This window comes from Eumetopias jubatus, unplaced genomic scaffold, assembly GCF_037043125.1.
Source record: "Eumetopias jubatus isolate StellerSeaLion01/CBP00866 unplaced genomic scaffold, mEumJub1_p1.0 scaffold_1, whole genome shotgun sequence".
NCBI lineage: Eukaryota > Metazoa > Chordata > Mammalia > Carnivora > Otariidae > Eumetopias > Eumetopias jubatus.
In genome coordinates this window covers 201,032,072-201,046,606 of record NW_028274807.1, presented here as the reverse complement: position 1 = coordinate 201,046,606, position 14,535 = coordinate 201,032,072, and the positions used below count along the sequence as shown (strand labels likewise).

General features: G+C 49.8%; 1 protein-coding gene across 4 annotated transcripts in view; it reads left to right on the top strand.

The window, feature by feature from the left end:
* The first annotated feature begins 3,115 nt into the window (after window positions 1–3,115).
* The window catches only part of DHX30 (DExH-box helicase 30), a 28,758-nt gene continuing 17,338 nt past the window's right edge, over window positions 3,116–14,535 (top strand). Inside the window, exons 1-4 of one of the 4 annotated variants that reach the window (XM_088028562.1) lie at window positions 3,116–3,213; window positions 5,079–5,173; window positions 7,094–7,148; window positions 12,194–12,289. In XM_088028562.1, coding sequence (XP_087884688.1) covers window positions 7,121–7,148; window positions 12,194–12,289 — 124 coding nt within the window. In that variant the 5' untranslated portion in view covers window positions 3,116–3,213; window positions 5,079–5,173; window positions 7,094–7,120. Of the gene's footprint in view, window positions 3,214–5,078; window positions 5,174–7,093; window positions 7,149–12,193; window positions 12,290–13,422; window positions 13,452–14,258; window positions 14,278–14,535 lie in introns of those variants that run through there. The other 3 variants (XM_088028564.1, XM_088028565.1, XM_088028566.1) reach the window with 3 other exon arrangements.

The window sequence follows — 14,535 nt, the reverse complement described above, 5'->3', positions numbered from 1 at the left end:
ATGATCCCAGGGTCGCGGGATCGAGCCCCGCATTGGGCGGGCTCTCTCTGCTCACCGGGAAGCCTGCTTCTCCCTCTCCCATTCCCCCTGCTTGTGTTCCCTCTCTCGCTGTGTCTCTGTCAAATAAATAAATAAAATCTTAAAAAAAACAAAACACTCCTTGGAGCACTTACCTGGCATTGGGACCCAAATATTAACTCCAAGAGGCTGGCGTTCTAGTTGGGGAAGACAGATCAAAGATATACCTTGGGATGTGCTCGCTTCGGCAGCACATATACTAAAAAAGATATACCTTGGGTGCTACCACATGGGGAAGAAGAAACTGTTAGAGGGCCTTACATGGTCTGAGGAAGCGGAGTTTCTAGATAGAGATATTAGCAAAGAATGAAGTCTAGGGATTGGACCCAGGAAAATAAGGTAGTGATAAGGAAATGAGCAGTAAACAAGAGGGGAAATATACAGGAGAGAGGGAAAAAGACACTCATTGGCACTCACCTTATCTTATAAAGTGGATCACTTTAACAACTTCACCAGATACAACCATTCATTAAGAATAGTTCAAGGAGGGGCGCCTGGGTGGCTCAGTCGTTAAGTGTCTGCCTTCGGCTCAGGTCATGATCCCAGGGTCCTGGGATCGAGCCCCACATCGGGCTCCCTGCTCTGCAGGAAGCCTGCTTCTCCCTCTCCCACTCCCCCTGCTTGTGTTCCCTCTCTTGCTGTGTCTCTATCAGATAAATAAATAAAATATTAAAAAAAAAAGAATAGTTCAAGGAAAGGTCCTTCAGAAAGAAAACTAGAACTGGAAAATCTGCAGCAAGGAAAAGCACTATGAGTGTTCCACTTGTGCCTTTTTTTTTTTTTTAAAGATTTTATTTATTTATTTGAGAGAGAGCATGAGAGGGAAGAGGGTCAGAGGGAGAAGCAGACTCCCCGCTGAGCAGGGAGCCCGATGCGGGACTCGATCCCGGGACTCCAGGATCATGACCTGAGCCGAAGGCAGTTGCTTAACCAACTGAGCCACCCAGGCGCCCCTGTGCCTCTTTTGCAGGGTTTCCCCTAGGTCTTCTTAAGACTTGTTTACCTGCTTTTCTCATTCTGTCAGGACATCTTTTGCAGTAGGGACATGTCCATTACTTAACATTCCCAACAGCATTTCAAACATAATCTGTATGAAGCGGAATCCATCATCTCCGACTGCCCTGTCCCTTCATTATGGTAACGGTGCTCAATCCTTCCAGTCCCCCGGCACAGATCTCAGTCACCTTTCCACGCACCTGTGGCCAGGGGTCAGCTTGGCGCTTTACCATCACCCTGTCATACCTCTTTCTTGCCTTTTTCACTCCTGAGCACAGTTGAATCCCTCGGTACCTCCTCATCTCATTAGTACCCTCACTTCTATTTTACCCTCACACTTTTAGAATAACCTTCCTGAAATCCGATGGTTCTTTCCTACTTAGAACTGTAAAAATAGTATCTTAGAAAGATAATTGTGTACAAATAAAGTTAACATCCCTCAGCATATCGCGTTCCCCGCCATACTTTTCTGTTCATTGCCTCTAAAGCTGGTACACATATCCAACCCTCTGGTCACACCAAGCTACTGCATATATTTTTTTTTTTAAGATTTTATTTATTTGAGAGAGAGAGAATAAGAGATAGAGAGCACGAGAGAGAAGAGGGTCAGAGAGAGAAGCAGACTTCCCGCTGAGCGGGGAGCACGATGTGGGACTGGATCCCGGGACTCCAGGATCATGACCTGAGCCGAAGGCAGTCGCTTAACCAACTGAGCCACCCAGGCGCCCGCTACTGCATATTCTTAGAAGTTGCCTTTTGTTCCACTGGTGTCTTTGCTTCTGTGGTTCCTTCTCCTTGATTTTCCTTTCTCTCAACCCTCTAACACTTGGTATCTCCTCCCCAGCATTTATCACTTTCTTTTTGCCTCACACAATGTTTTCATCTTGTCTACCAGGCCCTAAGCCCCTCGAGGGCAGGTTGTTGTACCCCCAAAACATGCTTCTATCAATTGCTACACAGTTCACTCAAATATCTGTACAGGGATCATTTCCCACACACCATAGCCCGGCACCATATCCTGCTCAGAAAAGGTAATAATTATTTGAATGAGTGGATGATGCTCCACGCTCACCTCCCCCACCCTTCTGTCCGATGTAGAGAGAGAGAAAAAAAAAAAAAAAAACACTTGTTGCATTTAATTGCTTGGACAAAAACGACGGGATATGGAAAAATTCTTCGTATATCCTTAAAGGCCACGTCTTAAAAGCATATTCTAGGTCGTTCCAGCTGCAAAATCTTGACCTAGCCTCAGAGCAATCCCAGCTGAGTTCTCTCCTTTTGAAGTTGGACGCCACCGAACTCCCACAGGGGCCTCATCTAGAGGACCGCAGCATGTGACAGGGACAATGCCCCTTGCTCACTTCGGAGGCCAGGGGGCGGGGGCGAGACCTCCAGAGCCGCCCGGCGGCACTCGGATCAGCAAGTGCCACCTTGTCCTTTCCCCAGCGTTGTACAGTTTACAACGTGCCATCGCGCTGGCCTCCTCCTAACAACGTCGTGAGGCAGAAATTCTCACCTCCCTAAAGAAACAGAAGATCGGAGGAGAGATGAAGAGGAGAAGAGGCGTGGCAACGGGCTGTGGCGAGGAAGGCGGGTGCAGGTCCGGAGCCCGAGCAGGATTTCGTTCCCGGCTCAGCCCTGACTGGCCGGGGGCCGCGGGGCGGGGGCGCAGAGGACGCGAGGGCCCTCCCGCTCCCACACCGCTGCATGCTGAGGCGCTGCGAGGGGGCACGGTGTGAGGCGCCGGCCGCGGCAGCCCAGCCCCGCTCCCTCGGCGGCCCCACAGCAGCCCGCGCGCCCACCCCCTCGGCCGCTCTGCCGGAAGTCCCGCCTGCGCCCGCCGCGGCCGCCCCCCCATTGGGCCCAGCGCCGGGGTCTCGCCGCGGGTTGGTCGCCAAGCGGCGTGAGCCCTGGGAGGACACTGCGAGCCCCGTGTGGGGGACCCGCTGGAGACCCGCTCAGACGCGGGGTTGGCGCGGGAGGCGGGGCGGGGAGCGCCGGGGCGGCCGGCGGGACTTCCGCCACGGGACCCGGAAGGGGCCGCGCCGCCGCTGGTGGGAGTTGTAGTCCGGCCGTGGTTGGGGGGGCCCGCGGCTCATGCGCGGTGCACCGAGGCTTGTTTCACATCTGTAACAACAGGTGAATTGGGCTTTTTATTCTCCCCTTTCGTGTCCTCTTGAGGAGCTTGCCGCGGCCAGGGGTGGTCGGCGCGAGGAGGGGCCCGGGTCCGACCGCCGGCTTGGCGGAGAGTGGGGCGGAGAAGCGGGCGGGCCCGAGGAGCAGGCCGGGCATCCTAGGCCTGCCCGCGAAGCCGGCCCGGCCGAGCCGTGGGCAGCCAGGCCTCGGCCTGCCGTTGCCATGGAGCCTGGGCGGGGGCGGGGGCCAGGCCGGTCCGCCGGGGCGGGCCTGGTAGCCAGGGGCTCCGCGGGGACCGCGGGAGAGGCCGCTTCATTGGCGCAACGACGCCTCCGCCTCAGGGGATGCTCCGTTCCCCGAGGCAGGGCCTGGAGGAAGCCCCCGGAGTGCCCCGGGACCTTTGTCTGTCCCCCGTGCCGCCTGGACCGTTCGTCCAAAGGGAGGCCTGGTGCATTCTGGCCCCCCTGGTTTGCCCCTTTTTGCACCGACCTTGTCACTGGGGGAGGCCAAGGGGTGAGGTGTTCTTTGTTTGCTGGTGGTGACTTGCCCCATTTCGCAGGGGAAGACCTAATGCATGTTGGGTCCTTTGTTTGCAGTGAACTGGAGTCCCAGGGGTCCTCAGAACCCCCAAGCCTGGAGTATGGCGTCAGCATGCTGTCTGGCTAGTCCTCGTGTAGCAACATTGATCACCTTAATTGTGATGTTGCAAGACAGAGATTGTCCCACTTTGCAACCCCAATACACAGGGGCTTGCCATACACTGTAGCAGGTGGACTGCAGATGGCCAGGTGCACTCTCAAACTGTTTTTGGTTGCAACTTACTGGCCAGAGGGAAAGGAGACATTGTCTGATGGTTTCCCTTGCAGTGTCTTTGAAAGCAACAAAACCCCTGTCATTGTGGGTCTTGACTATATCTCACAATTTACACTTAAATCTTGGAGTGTTGGAGTTTCCAGGAGGGAGGCCTCTTTTCCTGATGGAGTTTATGATAGTGCTCTTTATTTGTAGAGCTGTTTAAGATGCGGGAAATACATCCTTTGCTGCATTTTTTTTTTTTTTTACCTGTGTAGGTTGTCCTTTTACCTCTAAAAGATATTTATTCTCCAAGTGTTTTAACTTATGTAGCCATGGTCCAAAGTTTATCAGTTGGACCCATCTTGCCCCTTTCAGCCTTTGTATCACTATAAAATATTATTTCCAGGAATGAACCATGGAACATCTAGGCAACAGCATAGTATCATGGAAATAAGAAAAATAGTGTAGTATAAGCATGGAAAGCTTTGGAATCCAGTACCTAACTGCAGACTTCCATTCTGTCCTGAGTCAGCTATGGGGTCTTGGACAAGTTGTGTAACTTTCTCTGGGAAAATCTGCCTCAATTTCCTTCTCTGGGAAAGACAATTTCAACCTCCCTGGTTAGTTGCATAGATTAAGTGCTACAAAGTCTATGGAAGTACTTTGTGAACTATAAAAATGGCATTCAACATTTAGTTACTTTCCTAATCTGGAAGAGCTTGTTTATCTACCTTAGGTAGGGTCATATTAGAGCCATGATGGGATTAGAACTCAGAACTGAAGCAGGTTTTGCTCTGGGCTTGGAGAAAATGCTTTCAGGACTACAAGCCCCTCTTTACCATATCTCTTTCTTGGTATCTCACAGGTGTCGGTGTAGGGCAGTTCACAATCTGATGAATCGTGAGACTGTCAGGGCGGGTCCTGAAGTGAGGCCAGTGTGTCCAGTGTGTGCTTCATGCCATTGACGAAACTTGTCCTTGTTGTTAGTTAGTAAATGGATTTCAGTGGTTTGCGGCAACTTTCTTTTCCCTGTGGGGCCCATCACTGTAGTGACCCAGCCTTGTGTTTTCTAGGAGGAGGCCCAGCCTCGTGATGAGGAATAGCAGGGAGAGAATTCAGCTCCAGTTCAAAAGCCTACGCAATCTGAGACCGTCACTGCTCGTGTAAGGTAAGTTGACTTAGCCGCGCACACGGAACAGTGGCGGACCTCATGCTTCGCCGCGCTGTAGAGCAAAGGCATGTATTAAATGCATTTGTGGCTGTCTTGGAAGAAGGGTATCATTTTTAATTAGTCATTATGGAATCTCTCTGTCCTTGACTCATCCCATAGTGACTCTACCTGGACTTAAGTGGTGTTTCATTATGCAAGAACTCTTGACAGCATATTATTTTACTTATCTTTGAATTATTTAAGAGAAATGCAGAATCATAAAAGTTTCCAACATAATTATATTTCAAGGAACTCAGCTTTCTTTTCAATCTCTATGAAATGTTCTAGAGCTCAGTGAAATGCCTCTAAAACATCCCATCTTGAATATCGTACATATCTTTTAGACTGATACAGGAAAAGATAGTGTTGTGTGAGCCTTGGAGAGGGTCGGGGACTTTTTAAAAGCAGAGCAGTCTGTTTACAAGCAAATTAATTTACTCTTTCTTAGCAAGAAAGTATTGTCTCAAATAATAATCATATAGATGGTTTAGATTTTATAGTATTCAGGTTTTTCTTTAAGATTAGAATCTCAAATTATACCCTTTTTTTTTTTTTAATTTGGAAAGAGTCTATAGAATGTAACTTCTTAAAGTGAATTGTATCGTGGATATTGAAGTTTTCTCTCTGAACTACCATATCCTGTTGGCTGAAATTCCTGGCATCCCTGGGGGAGAGGAGGCAATCAGAGCAGACCTGCTATGGACCTGAAAGATTCGGCCCCAGGTCATCCCTTCACCCCCATCTCCTCGCCATTTGAGAATTAGACGGAAAAGCAGTCAGGAGCAGGAGTATAGGCCCTATTAGACTCCTTGTAATATTGGACATTTTCCTGGTTTGCTAAAGCATTGTGTAGATGTTTTTGTTTTTTAATTTTTTATAAAGATTTCATTTATGTATTTGAGAGAGAGCATGAGCAGGAGGAGGGGGCAGAAGGAAAGGGAGGAGCAGATTCCCCACTGAGCAGGGAGCCCGACATGGGGCTTGATCCCAGGACCCTGAGATCATGACCTGAGCCGAAGGCAGATGCTTAACCGACAGAGCCACTCAGGCACCCCACAGTGTGTAGATGTTTTTAAACTGAGGCCACATAAGGTTACTGCACCAACTTAGGAGTACTACTATATTCTTAAAAACATCTATAAGTGAGTTTGAGTGTTTTTTTTTTTTTTTAACAAAATCATTAAGCCAGAGGTGTTACTTATCTCTGTGTGTTTGTGTGTGTGTGTGTGTGCGTGTGTGTGTGTGTGTGTGTGTGTGTGTGTATGTTTTAAGGTTCTAGGTATACTCCTCAGTTAAATGAACAAAATGTACCAAAACTTTTGTTCAACGGTTGAACTTTAACTTAATATTTGTTATTTAATAGACTCCGCCATGAGGAGCTTTTTATTTTGAATTACAATACAGTTACTCTTTGATACTGCTGTCAAGTCCCATCCCTAGGGGCTTGACTGGGTTTTGTGAAAGCCCCGTAAACTAGTTTGTCCATAGGGTAGTCATCAGTCCCGCTCGCTGCTGCCACATGAGGAAAGGGGTCCATTTAGAATTTCCTTTCTTCCCAGAAGTCCCAGGAAAATTGCAAGTATTGTGATGAGGTGGAAATATGTCTCTCCAATGAAATGCATTTCGCTCTGTTGAGCAGGGTTCAGGGAGTTTAGGACAGAAAAAAGAAGAAAGCTCTCAATGAGAAAGAAACAAAGCCATGTAATAAAGCCATAGATGGCCCTTCCATCCTTAAGACTTGGAGCAGCAGTTGGGGCTCATTAGTGAAAAGCTTCATTTTTCTCACCTTCTGGACAGCGCTGTCTGTGTTATTGAAGTCTTCTCTGTGGGATCCTGGACCAAGAATAGTAACCATTGCCTCTCGACCCTCCTTTTTAGGATTCCAGCTTTCCCTCCTGGCCAGAAATGTTCAGCCTGGACTCATTCAGAAAAGGTAAAAACAGAGCTGTGCTTGTGACCTCATGCTCTCCCTCCGTGTGATGGACAGCTGTGAGGGCTGCGGAGATCCCTTACCAGTGTGGAGCCCTCAGACCCCTTCTTTGCAGGACTTGCCAGAGTCCTTTCTCTGCCTTCCCCTTGCACGGTGCTTATGACCTGGGGCTGACTCCTCGGCGGAGTCCCTCTGTTCGTTTGCTGCCCCTCCCCCTGAATATCCTCTCACATGTACTCACTGCTCATTGGATTCCCATCTGTTTTTCTAAGTCAGTGTTTTACACCATTTCCTCCATGAACCATTCCTGATTCTATCAGCCAAGGGCAGTCTCTCTCCTCTCTCTGATTTTCCTCAGCACCGTGCCTGTACTTTCCTGCACTTAGTCTGTTTTGAACTAATCGTCATATCTCTAGACTAGAAGCTCCCTGCAGCCAGGGCCTGTCATGCTTCTTTATCATCTGTGGCACCTGGCACAGCCTTCTGCACGGGGTAGGTCTCAGCAAACGCTGGGGAAAGTGGATTGAGTCATTGCTATATTAGTGGTCATAGAAACTGTGGCAAGTTTTGGAACCCGTGCTCTCCGGCAGCTGGGGTCAGAGGATGGTGTGAGCAATGGCAGAACTGAGCCATGGCTAGGCTGTAGGGTAGCATTCATTCCTGCTTACATGAAGTGCTATAGCTGGGGAAGCCTTCAAGGACCACATCCAGAGGGCTTTGCGTATCTTAGGAGCATGACTTTCCTCCTCTAACGGACCAGTGAGTAACAGGCCTGTTACCTCTGTTGATGCTGACTGTGAGACTCCTTTCTGAGCATATTTTACAAATCAGTGAGAACCATAATAGACCTTCCATAACCGCTGATGTAAAAGGTCCTCCCGTGGGGGCCTTGGGCTGGCTCAGTCAGAGCATGTGACTCCTGACCTCAGGGTGGTGAGTTTGAGCCCCATGTTGGGTTCCCCACTGGGTGTGGAGCCTACCAAAAAAAAAAAAGGTCTTCCTCCGCATGGTGTCTCCTCTCCCACTTATGTTCCTAGAGGCCTGGAAAACCTTGGCTGAGTGGCGTCCTGTTGAATGGGGTCAGAAAGAGGGCTGGATGTATCAGGGCATTCAGAACAGCCTCTTCCTGCCTCCTTATTTGTTTGTTTTTTAAATATTTTATTTATTTGACAGGAGAGAGCAGAAGCAGGGGAGAGCAGCAGAGGGAGAGGGAGAAGCAGGCTCCCCGCTGAGCAGGGAGCCACATGGGGCTTGATCCCAGGACCCTGTGATCATGACCTGAGCTGAAGGCAGACGTTTAACTGACTGAGCCACTCAGGAGCCCCCTCCTTGTTTGTTTTTAGCCACTCCGACTGTTTTCATAATGCGTGAAAAAATTAATCTCTATCGTCCTGGGTTCATTGGTTAACTCACTGGAAATATTGGGTTTGAGATTAGTGCAAACAGCATATTTTGAGCTGAAAATTAAGTACACTTTGTGTTTACTTATTAATCAGTGGGCTTCGTTGTCCACCCACTTGTGAAAGTTGGATGAAAATAGGTTCTCTCATGGTGGGAGTGTCTGAATGAACAGCACTGATTTTGTAAAGAGTTGGAGAGCCCAGTAAAAATCATAATCCTCCTTTTTTCTGTGTTATTTCACTCCTACGTGATAGGGAGATGGTACCAGGGGAGAGAGTTGTGGCAAAATTCCTTTAGAGCATTTGTGATTTTCTTTCTAGGCTGGGGATTGATTTGTTCGAGAGGCTTTTCATCAGGGGTGACGTTGTTAGCATTCAGTTTCATGGGAGTCAACATAGCCTCACTGTGCAAAAATTCTGAAGCCAGATGCCTGGTTCACATCACACTTCTGCACCCTTGCTGGCCAAGGCTGGAGGCAGGTGATTGGGCCTCTGTGCCTTCATTTCCTCATGATGTAAGTAGGCCGGATCTTAGTACCTGCCTCACAGGGTTGTTCTAAGGATCAGGTGAGTTAATACATATAAAGAGCTTAGAACAGGGCCTGACACCTGGTAAAATCACAATCTGTGGTATTAAGTAGCTTCAGGACATAATAATCGGACATAGTCTGATTTGGGGCCTTGCTTTCCACACAGGTAAGTGTTATATTCTTACCAACAACCATTTTATGCTTGAAGGTCTCAGGAAAAACTGTTAATCAGAAAGAATTTACTGCCTTGAATACTTTCCTTCAGGCAAACCTACCTTTTCTTTTCTGACTATAAGGCTGAATGCCCTTTCCTGTCTTCTGAATGCTAGTATCACTTGTGGTTTGCACCATGACCTCAGCAATTGGTCATGTGTGGCCTTGTGACATTTTTATTGTCATATAGAACTGTTCTTTATCTCTTATCTAGTTTTTATGTTTTTTTGCTCCTCATGGTGAGATTATGAGCTCCCTAGGTGTCATGAATCCTGAGGGGAAATGTCACATGGTGTCAAGCTTGAGTCAGACTCTCTGGGGTTCATATCTGGTCCCCATTAACACTAGCAAGGTATTAACTTACCTGATCCCGTTTCCCAGCCCCTATATTCAGAGGTATAATGAAGATTAGAGATGATATAGGAAAAGCACTTGGCTGTGGTCTGTCTCCGGCCCCTAGTCTTGGATTGGCAGGCCTTTGCTAAATGTGAGTAGATGGATCTCTCTGGGGTGCAGCCCTGCAGCTGGTGTTTTGCCAGAGAGTGACAGCCTGGCCTTAGCATGCAGCGTGCTGGGCGGCCGCATGGGTGAGCACCTGTGTGGGAGACACTAGGGTGGAGACAGCTCTGTGTCAGAGATGCTTTCTTGCACTCCGGCGCTTAGAGTCTCAGTGGGGCGGGCCACTGGATGCTTCTGAAGGTACGAGCTAGAGCAGTTCCCTGCAGCTTTGTGGACAGTGGCCTGCTGGGTCTGCGGCTGCCATCTTTCCTCTTACGTAATTCAGCGGATCTGCCAGCACTGCCCAACTAGCACGCTCGTGTGCCTGGTAAGTGGCCTGTCACTGCCTTTGCTGGCTTCTTAACACAAGTTTCTTGTCTCTCGGAGGTAATGCCATCAGGATCAGGCCACAGAGAGCAAGCTGAGTCTTCTACAGTCAGCACAAAACTTGGAAAAACACTAGATCAACAGCAAGAATGTGCCATTTTCCTCCAGCTCCATGGTCAGAAGAGGGCTCACTTCTCCCCCTCCTAGTTACTGAAAATGCTTAAGGAAACAGATAATCATCAAATCATTTCTTTCTTTTTTTAAAAAATTTATTTATTTATTTATTTATTTATTTGGCAGAGAGAGACACAGCGAGAGAGGCAACACAAGCAGGGGGAGTGGGAGAGGGAGAAGCAGGCTCCCCGCCGAGCAGGGAGACCGATGCAGGGCTCGATCCCAGGACCCTGGGATCGTGACCTGAGCCGAAGGCAGATGCTTAATGACTAAGCCACCCAGGCGCCCCAAATCATATATTTCTTTTTTTTTCAATCCAGCATCCCTAGTTATGAACGAGAGCCCTTCTCAAACAGGACTGGCGAGGTTGAGTTGGTCATTTTCCACCTTAGTTTCAGGATAAACCTTGATCCTAGGCACTTTGTTCCAGAAGACCCTACAGGCATTTCTGCTGTAACACTGGATGTGTTTTCTGCAGAATCACACACCTCTCATATCATAAGAGGGCTCGTGGGAGAGACAGGGTTGAGGCAGTTCAGCACAGCTAGACAGCCCGAGTGTGCTGACGGCAGTCACTGGGGCCTGGGGGGACGCTGTGGACAGCCGAGGCTGGTGGCGCGGTGCAGTGCTAGAAACGTGCAGGACGTGTTCCCACGGGCACAGAGCTGGCAGTGCCGAGGCCGTGCGGGGGGCAGGGGAGCTCTGAGCTCGTGGGGCTGCCAAGAAGGTGCGCGTGCGGCTGGTAGTGTGGGGGGGGAGGACCTCGCTGCAGGGACTGCACGTTGTATATATGGACATATACATATATATAAAAGGGTCTTTTATTTCCTTGTTGAAAATTATAATTCTGCCTTAGCTGTTTCAGTTCCCTTGCTTTAGAAAAATCACATTTGACCTGAGGGTTCTCATGTTTTACTGATACCATTTCCTCATGTACCAATTACATATGAGCCAGTTTGCATTATGGAAATGGACATGATGGTAGCAGAACAGAATGTTGCTCAAGCATGTCGTGTGTGTGTGTGTGTGTGTGTGTGTGTGTGTGTGTGTCTGTCTCCCTGTTCCTCTCCTGCCTCATTTATCATATTGAAACCAGTAGGGCAAAGAGAGCAGAGAGCTCAAGTACCTTTCCCCCCAGACCCAGTGATTTGGTGATATCTTCACCACGTAGGTGGTGTTCAACATGGGAAACCTTACTTCCTTGTACAATCCCACCTTCCCGTGCAAAAGTGATGTTCAGGCATATCAAAGTTTTGGAACTTCTTAAAAACATACTTTATAGCTCACTGATAAGTAGTAATTAGTCTCCAAATGAATGGAAGTATTTGGAATGGCAAACCATTGACTTTTATAAAGAGAGAGAAGGCTGGTCTTGGCTTAAGGAGGACCCAAACAGTCAGTTGTTCCTTTTCTTGCCCATTTCTTAGAGGGACAGAATAATTTGAGATCTGGTCGCTAAAATGGCCATCTGGGAACCAACAGCAGACACAGGGATAGCTACCATAAGCAGAAGACAGACAAGGGGATTTACGTGGTACCATGGTTTTCCGGTTTTCAACTGTTTTCTTGTTTGATCCTCACTACTCATGACTAGAGAGAAGGAAGTGGGAGGGGTGTTTGACTTCCCCAAGGTGGCTCAGGGAACAGGGATAGTTTGAGGGCTGTTTTGAGAGTCTGGAAGGGATCTCTACAAATTTGTTGCGTATCCCATCTAAGTAAGACAATTGCCTTCTTTCTGTGTGGGATTTGTGGGACTGTTTCTCAGAGCTTGTGACTGGCTGCACGTACAATCCGGCAGCCGTGCTGCCCAGAGCTCCTCCCAGACGCTCTGGGGTGAGTCAGGCCAGGGGTCTGTAACTGTGAGGCATGAGAACATGCCACCTTGATGCCCTCTCTCTTTCCCCAGATCGGGCCCAGCACAGGCAGCGTCAGTGCAAACTTCCCCCACCCCGCCTTCCACCCATGTGTGTCAACCCTGCCCCTGGAGGGACCATCTCTCGAGGTAAGGGAGGAGCCTTGCCTCCAGCATCAGCTTGGTCCAGGGTCTGTGGGGAGGTGGGTGGTAGTGGGAGCCCGGGTATCAGGGTCACGGTCCTCTGGAAAGCAAGAGAGGAGGAGTGGGGCTGGCGGAGCTGTTGTAACCCTCAGGGAGAGATCATTTGGAAAGGTCTGGGTTATTTTATGATCCTTGGCCCCCTGGCTTAGACCCTGTGGTCTCCTTGGGCTTCCTCGTGTGACCAGGCATACAGCCTAGGCTCAGTCTGGGTGTTCAGCACCAGTGTGGAGAATCTGCAGGGCTTGGATCTTCTAGGCGGTCCCTGGCTCAGGCGGTTCAGGAAGCACAGGGCGCCTGTAGCAGGGCCAGAACGGAGAGCCCTTGCCAGGCCCTGTGTCCTCCACCTTGGAGGCTCTGGGGATGCCTGGCAGAGCCCCTCCTCACCTCTCCGCCCCCCCCCCAGCTCCTCAAAGCACTTTACTGACATTAAAATCTGTCTCTCAGTCCATTTGGCAGGGTAGGCTCTCCTTTTGATTGGGGAGGATGTCAGAGCACCTGGACAGGTCATCGCTCCCCTCAGGTTCCACTGGTACCCAAGGATGGGGCCAGTAATGGGACCCAGGGAAGCATCGCTGCCTGTGAGTGTCTCCGCTCCTCCCTCAGACTTAGATCTTTTCCAGGTCTGCTAAGACCAGTGCTCCTGGTGGCTTCTTGTTTGTCCTCCGACAGCCGCCCCTCTTGCCCCGTTGGCTGTCTGTTCACACCCCGATGCCAGTTGCCTAGCGGAAGAACACTATATTAGGTCATAGAGTCTTTACCTCATGTGGAGACAGCATGTCCACTTTAGGTCCTGTCTGTAAAGTGCTTTGAAGGTCAAGAGTTCAGGAAGGGTCGGGGAGCACAGAGCACCTCAGTTTCTGCAGCCCATGCTGCTGCCCTGTTCCCATGCCGTGTCCACACGCAATGCCCTCCTGCTGCAGTGGCCCCGACTCCAGACAGCAGCATGGAAAGAAATACTTCCAGCCCCTCTGACCATTTGACTTAGGTGTTAAAGAAATGCCACCCCCCCTACCGTTGCCAAAACAAGAGTTGATTGCCCTTTTTTTTTTCTTTCTTAAAATGCCCTGTAACTCGAAAAGGCTGAACGTTAACATTTCCAACATGGCAGGTGAGTGGCTCTGAGAGTGTCAGATGTGCTTTGGCTAAGCTTAAAGATGGTTAGGTGGGATGAACCAGGCAGCACGGCTAGGCAGTGCCTCCTTGAGCACATGCAGGGGAGAAGGCTGCTGCACTTGGCAGGGCAGCTGCTCCTGGTGGGGGACAGTCCCTGCACTGTCTTCCCTGGAGGAGCCCAGACCCCCCCACCGAGCCTGATTGTCTCCTCACAGCTGTGCCTCCAGGAGGCATCCATGGGTGTATGCATCTTTGCCTCCTCTCTCTCTCAACCTAAAAAGGGTTCTTGCCTCCATTTCTTCATCCCAGAAGCAACAGACCTTTTAGTCCACACATGACTGTTGGGCCTTTCTGCCATGCTTTCTGATTCCCTAGTGACTTCACTGGTGCCTCTGCCTTTAGAAGGAAGTGTGTGTGGCAGAAACAGTCTCTCTGGTGTTCAGATAGGAAGACAGCGCTCACAAAATGGTGGCCACTTGAATAGGGTACAGTGCCTACCAGAGTCAGATTTGGAATTGGAACAAACTGCCACCTCCTTTGCCAGTCTCCCCCACTCTACCGCCAGCCTCCTACCAAGGCCGCCTTGGTAAAGGGTGAGGACACTCAGAGCCTCTTCCGTCAATCTTTCCCACCCACCCTGATCTGAGACCTAGAGCCCCGGAAAGCAACGTGGAATAAGAGCCCTTCTGGCAGGATCCTTCCTAGGACTAGTCTTTCCTGTCCATTCCCTCATGCACATGTGTCCCCTCTTCTTGGTGCGGTGGTTTACCTCAAGGGACCCTGTGGCTTTATGGATGTGGATGGAAAAGCCCTGAGGATGCGTAGAGCGGTCAGGGTGGTCACCTGACTCCTGCAGATCCCTTTGCCTTTCTCGTTGCCAGCCAAGGGGACCATGTCTTGCCATTTTGACCATCCACAAAATCTAACTGTGGTTGAAGACGCTGACAGAATGTTGACTGAGATGCTCCCTCTCACTACCCCCACCCCCAGAAATTCTCCAGTCTGCCCCAAGTCTGGACTACCTTGGGCTTCCTCTTGTTGCTTTCTCCTGGGGCCTCTAAAGTTTAGGGTCCTAAAAC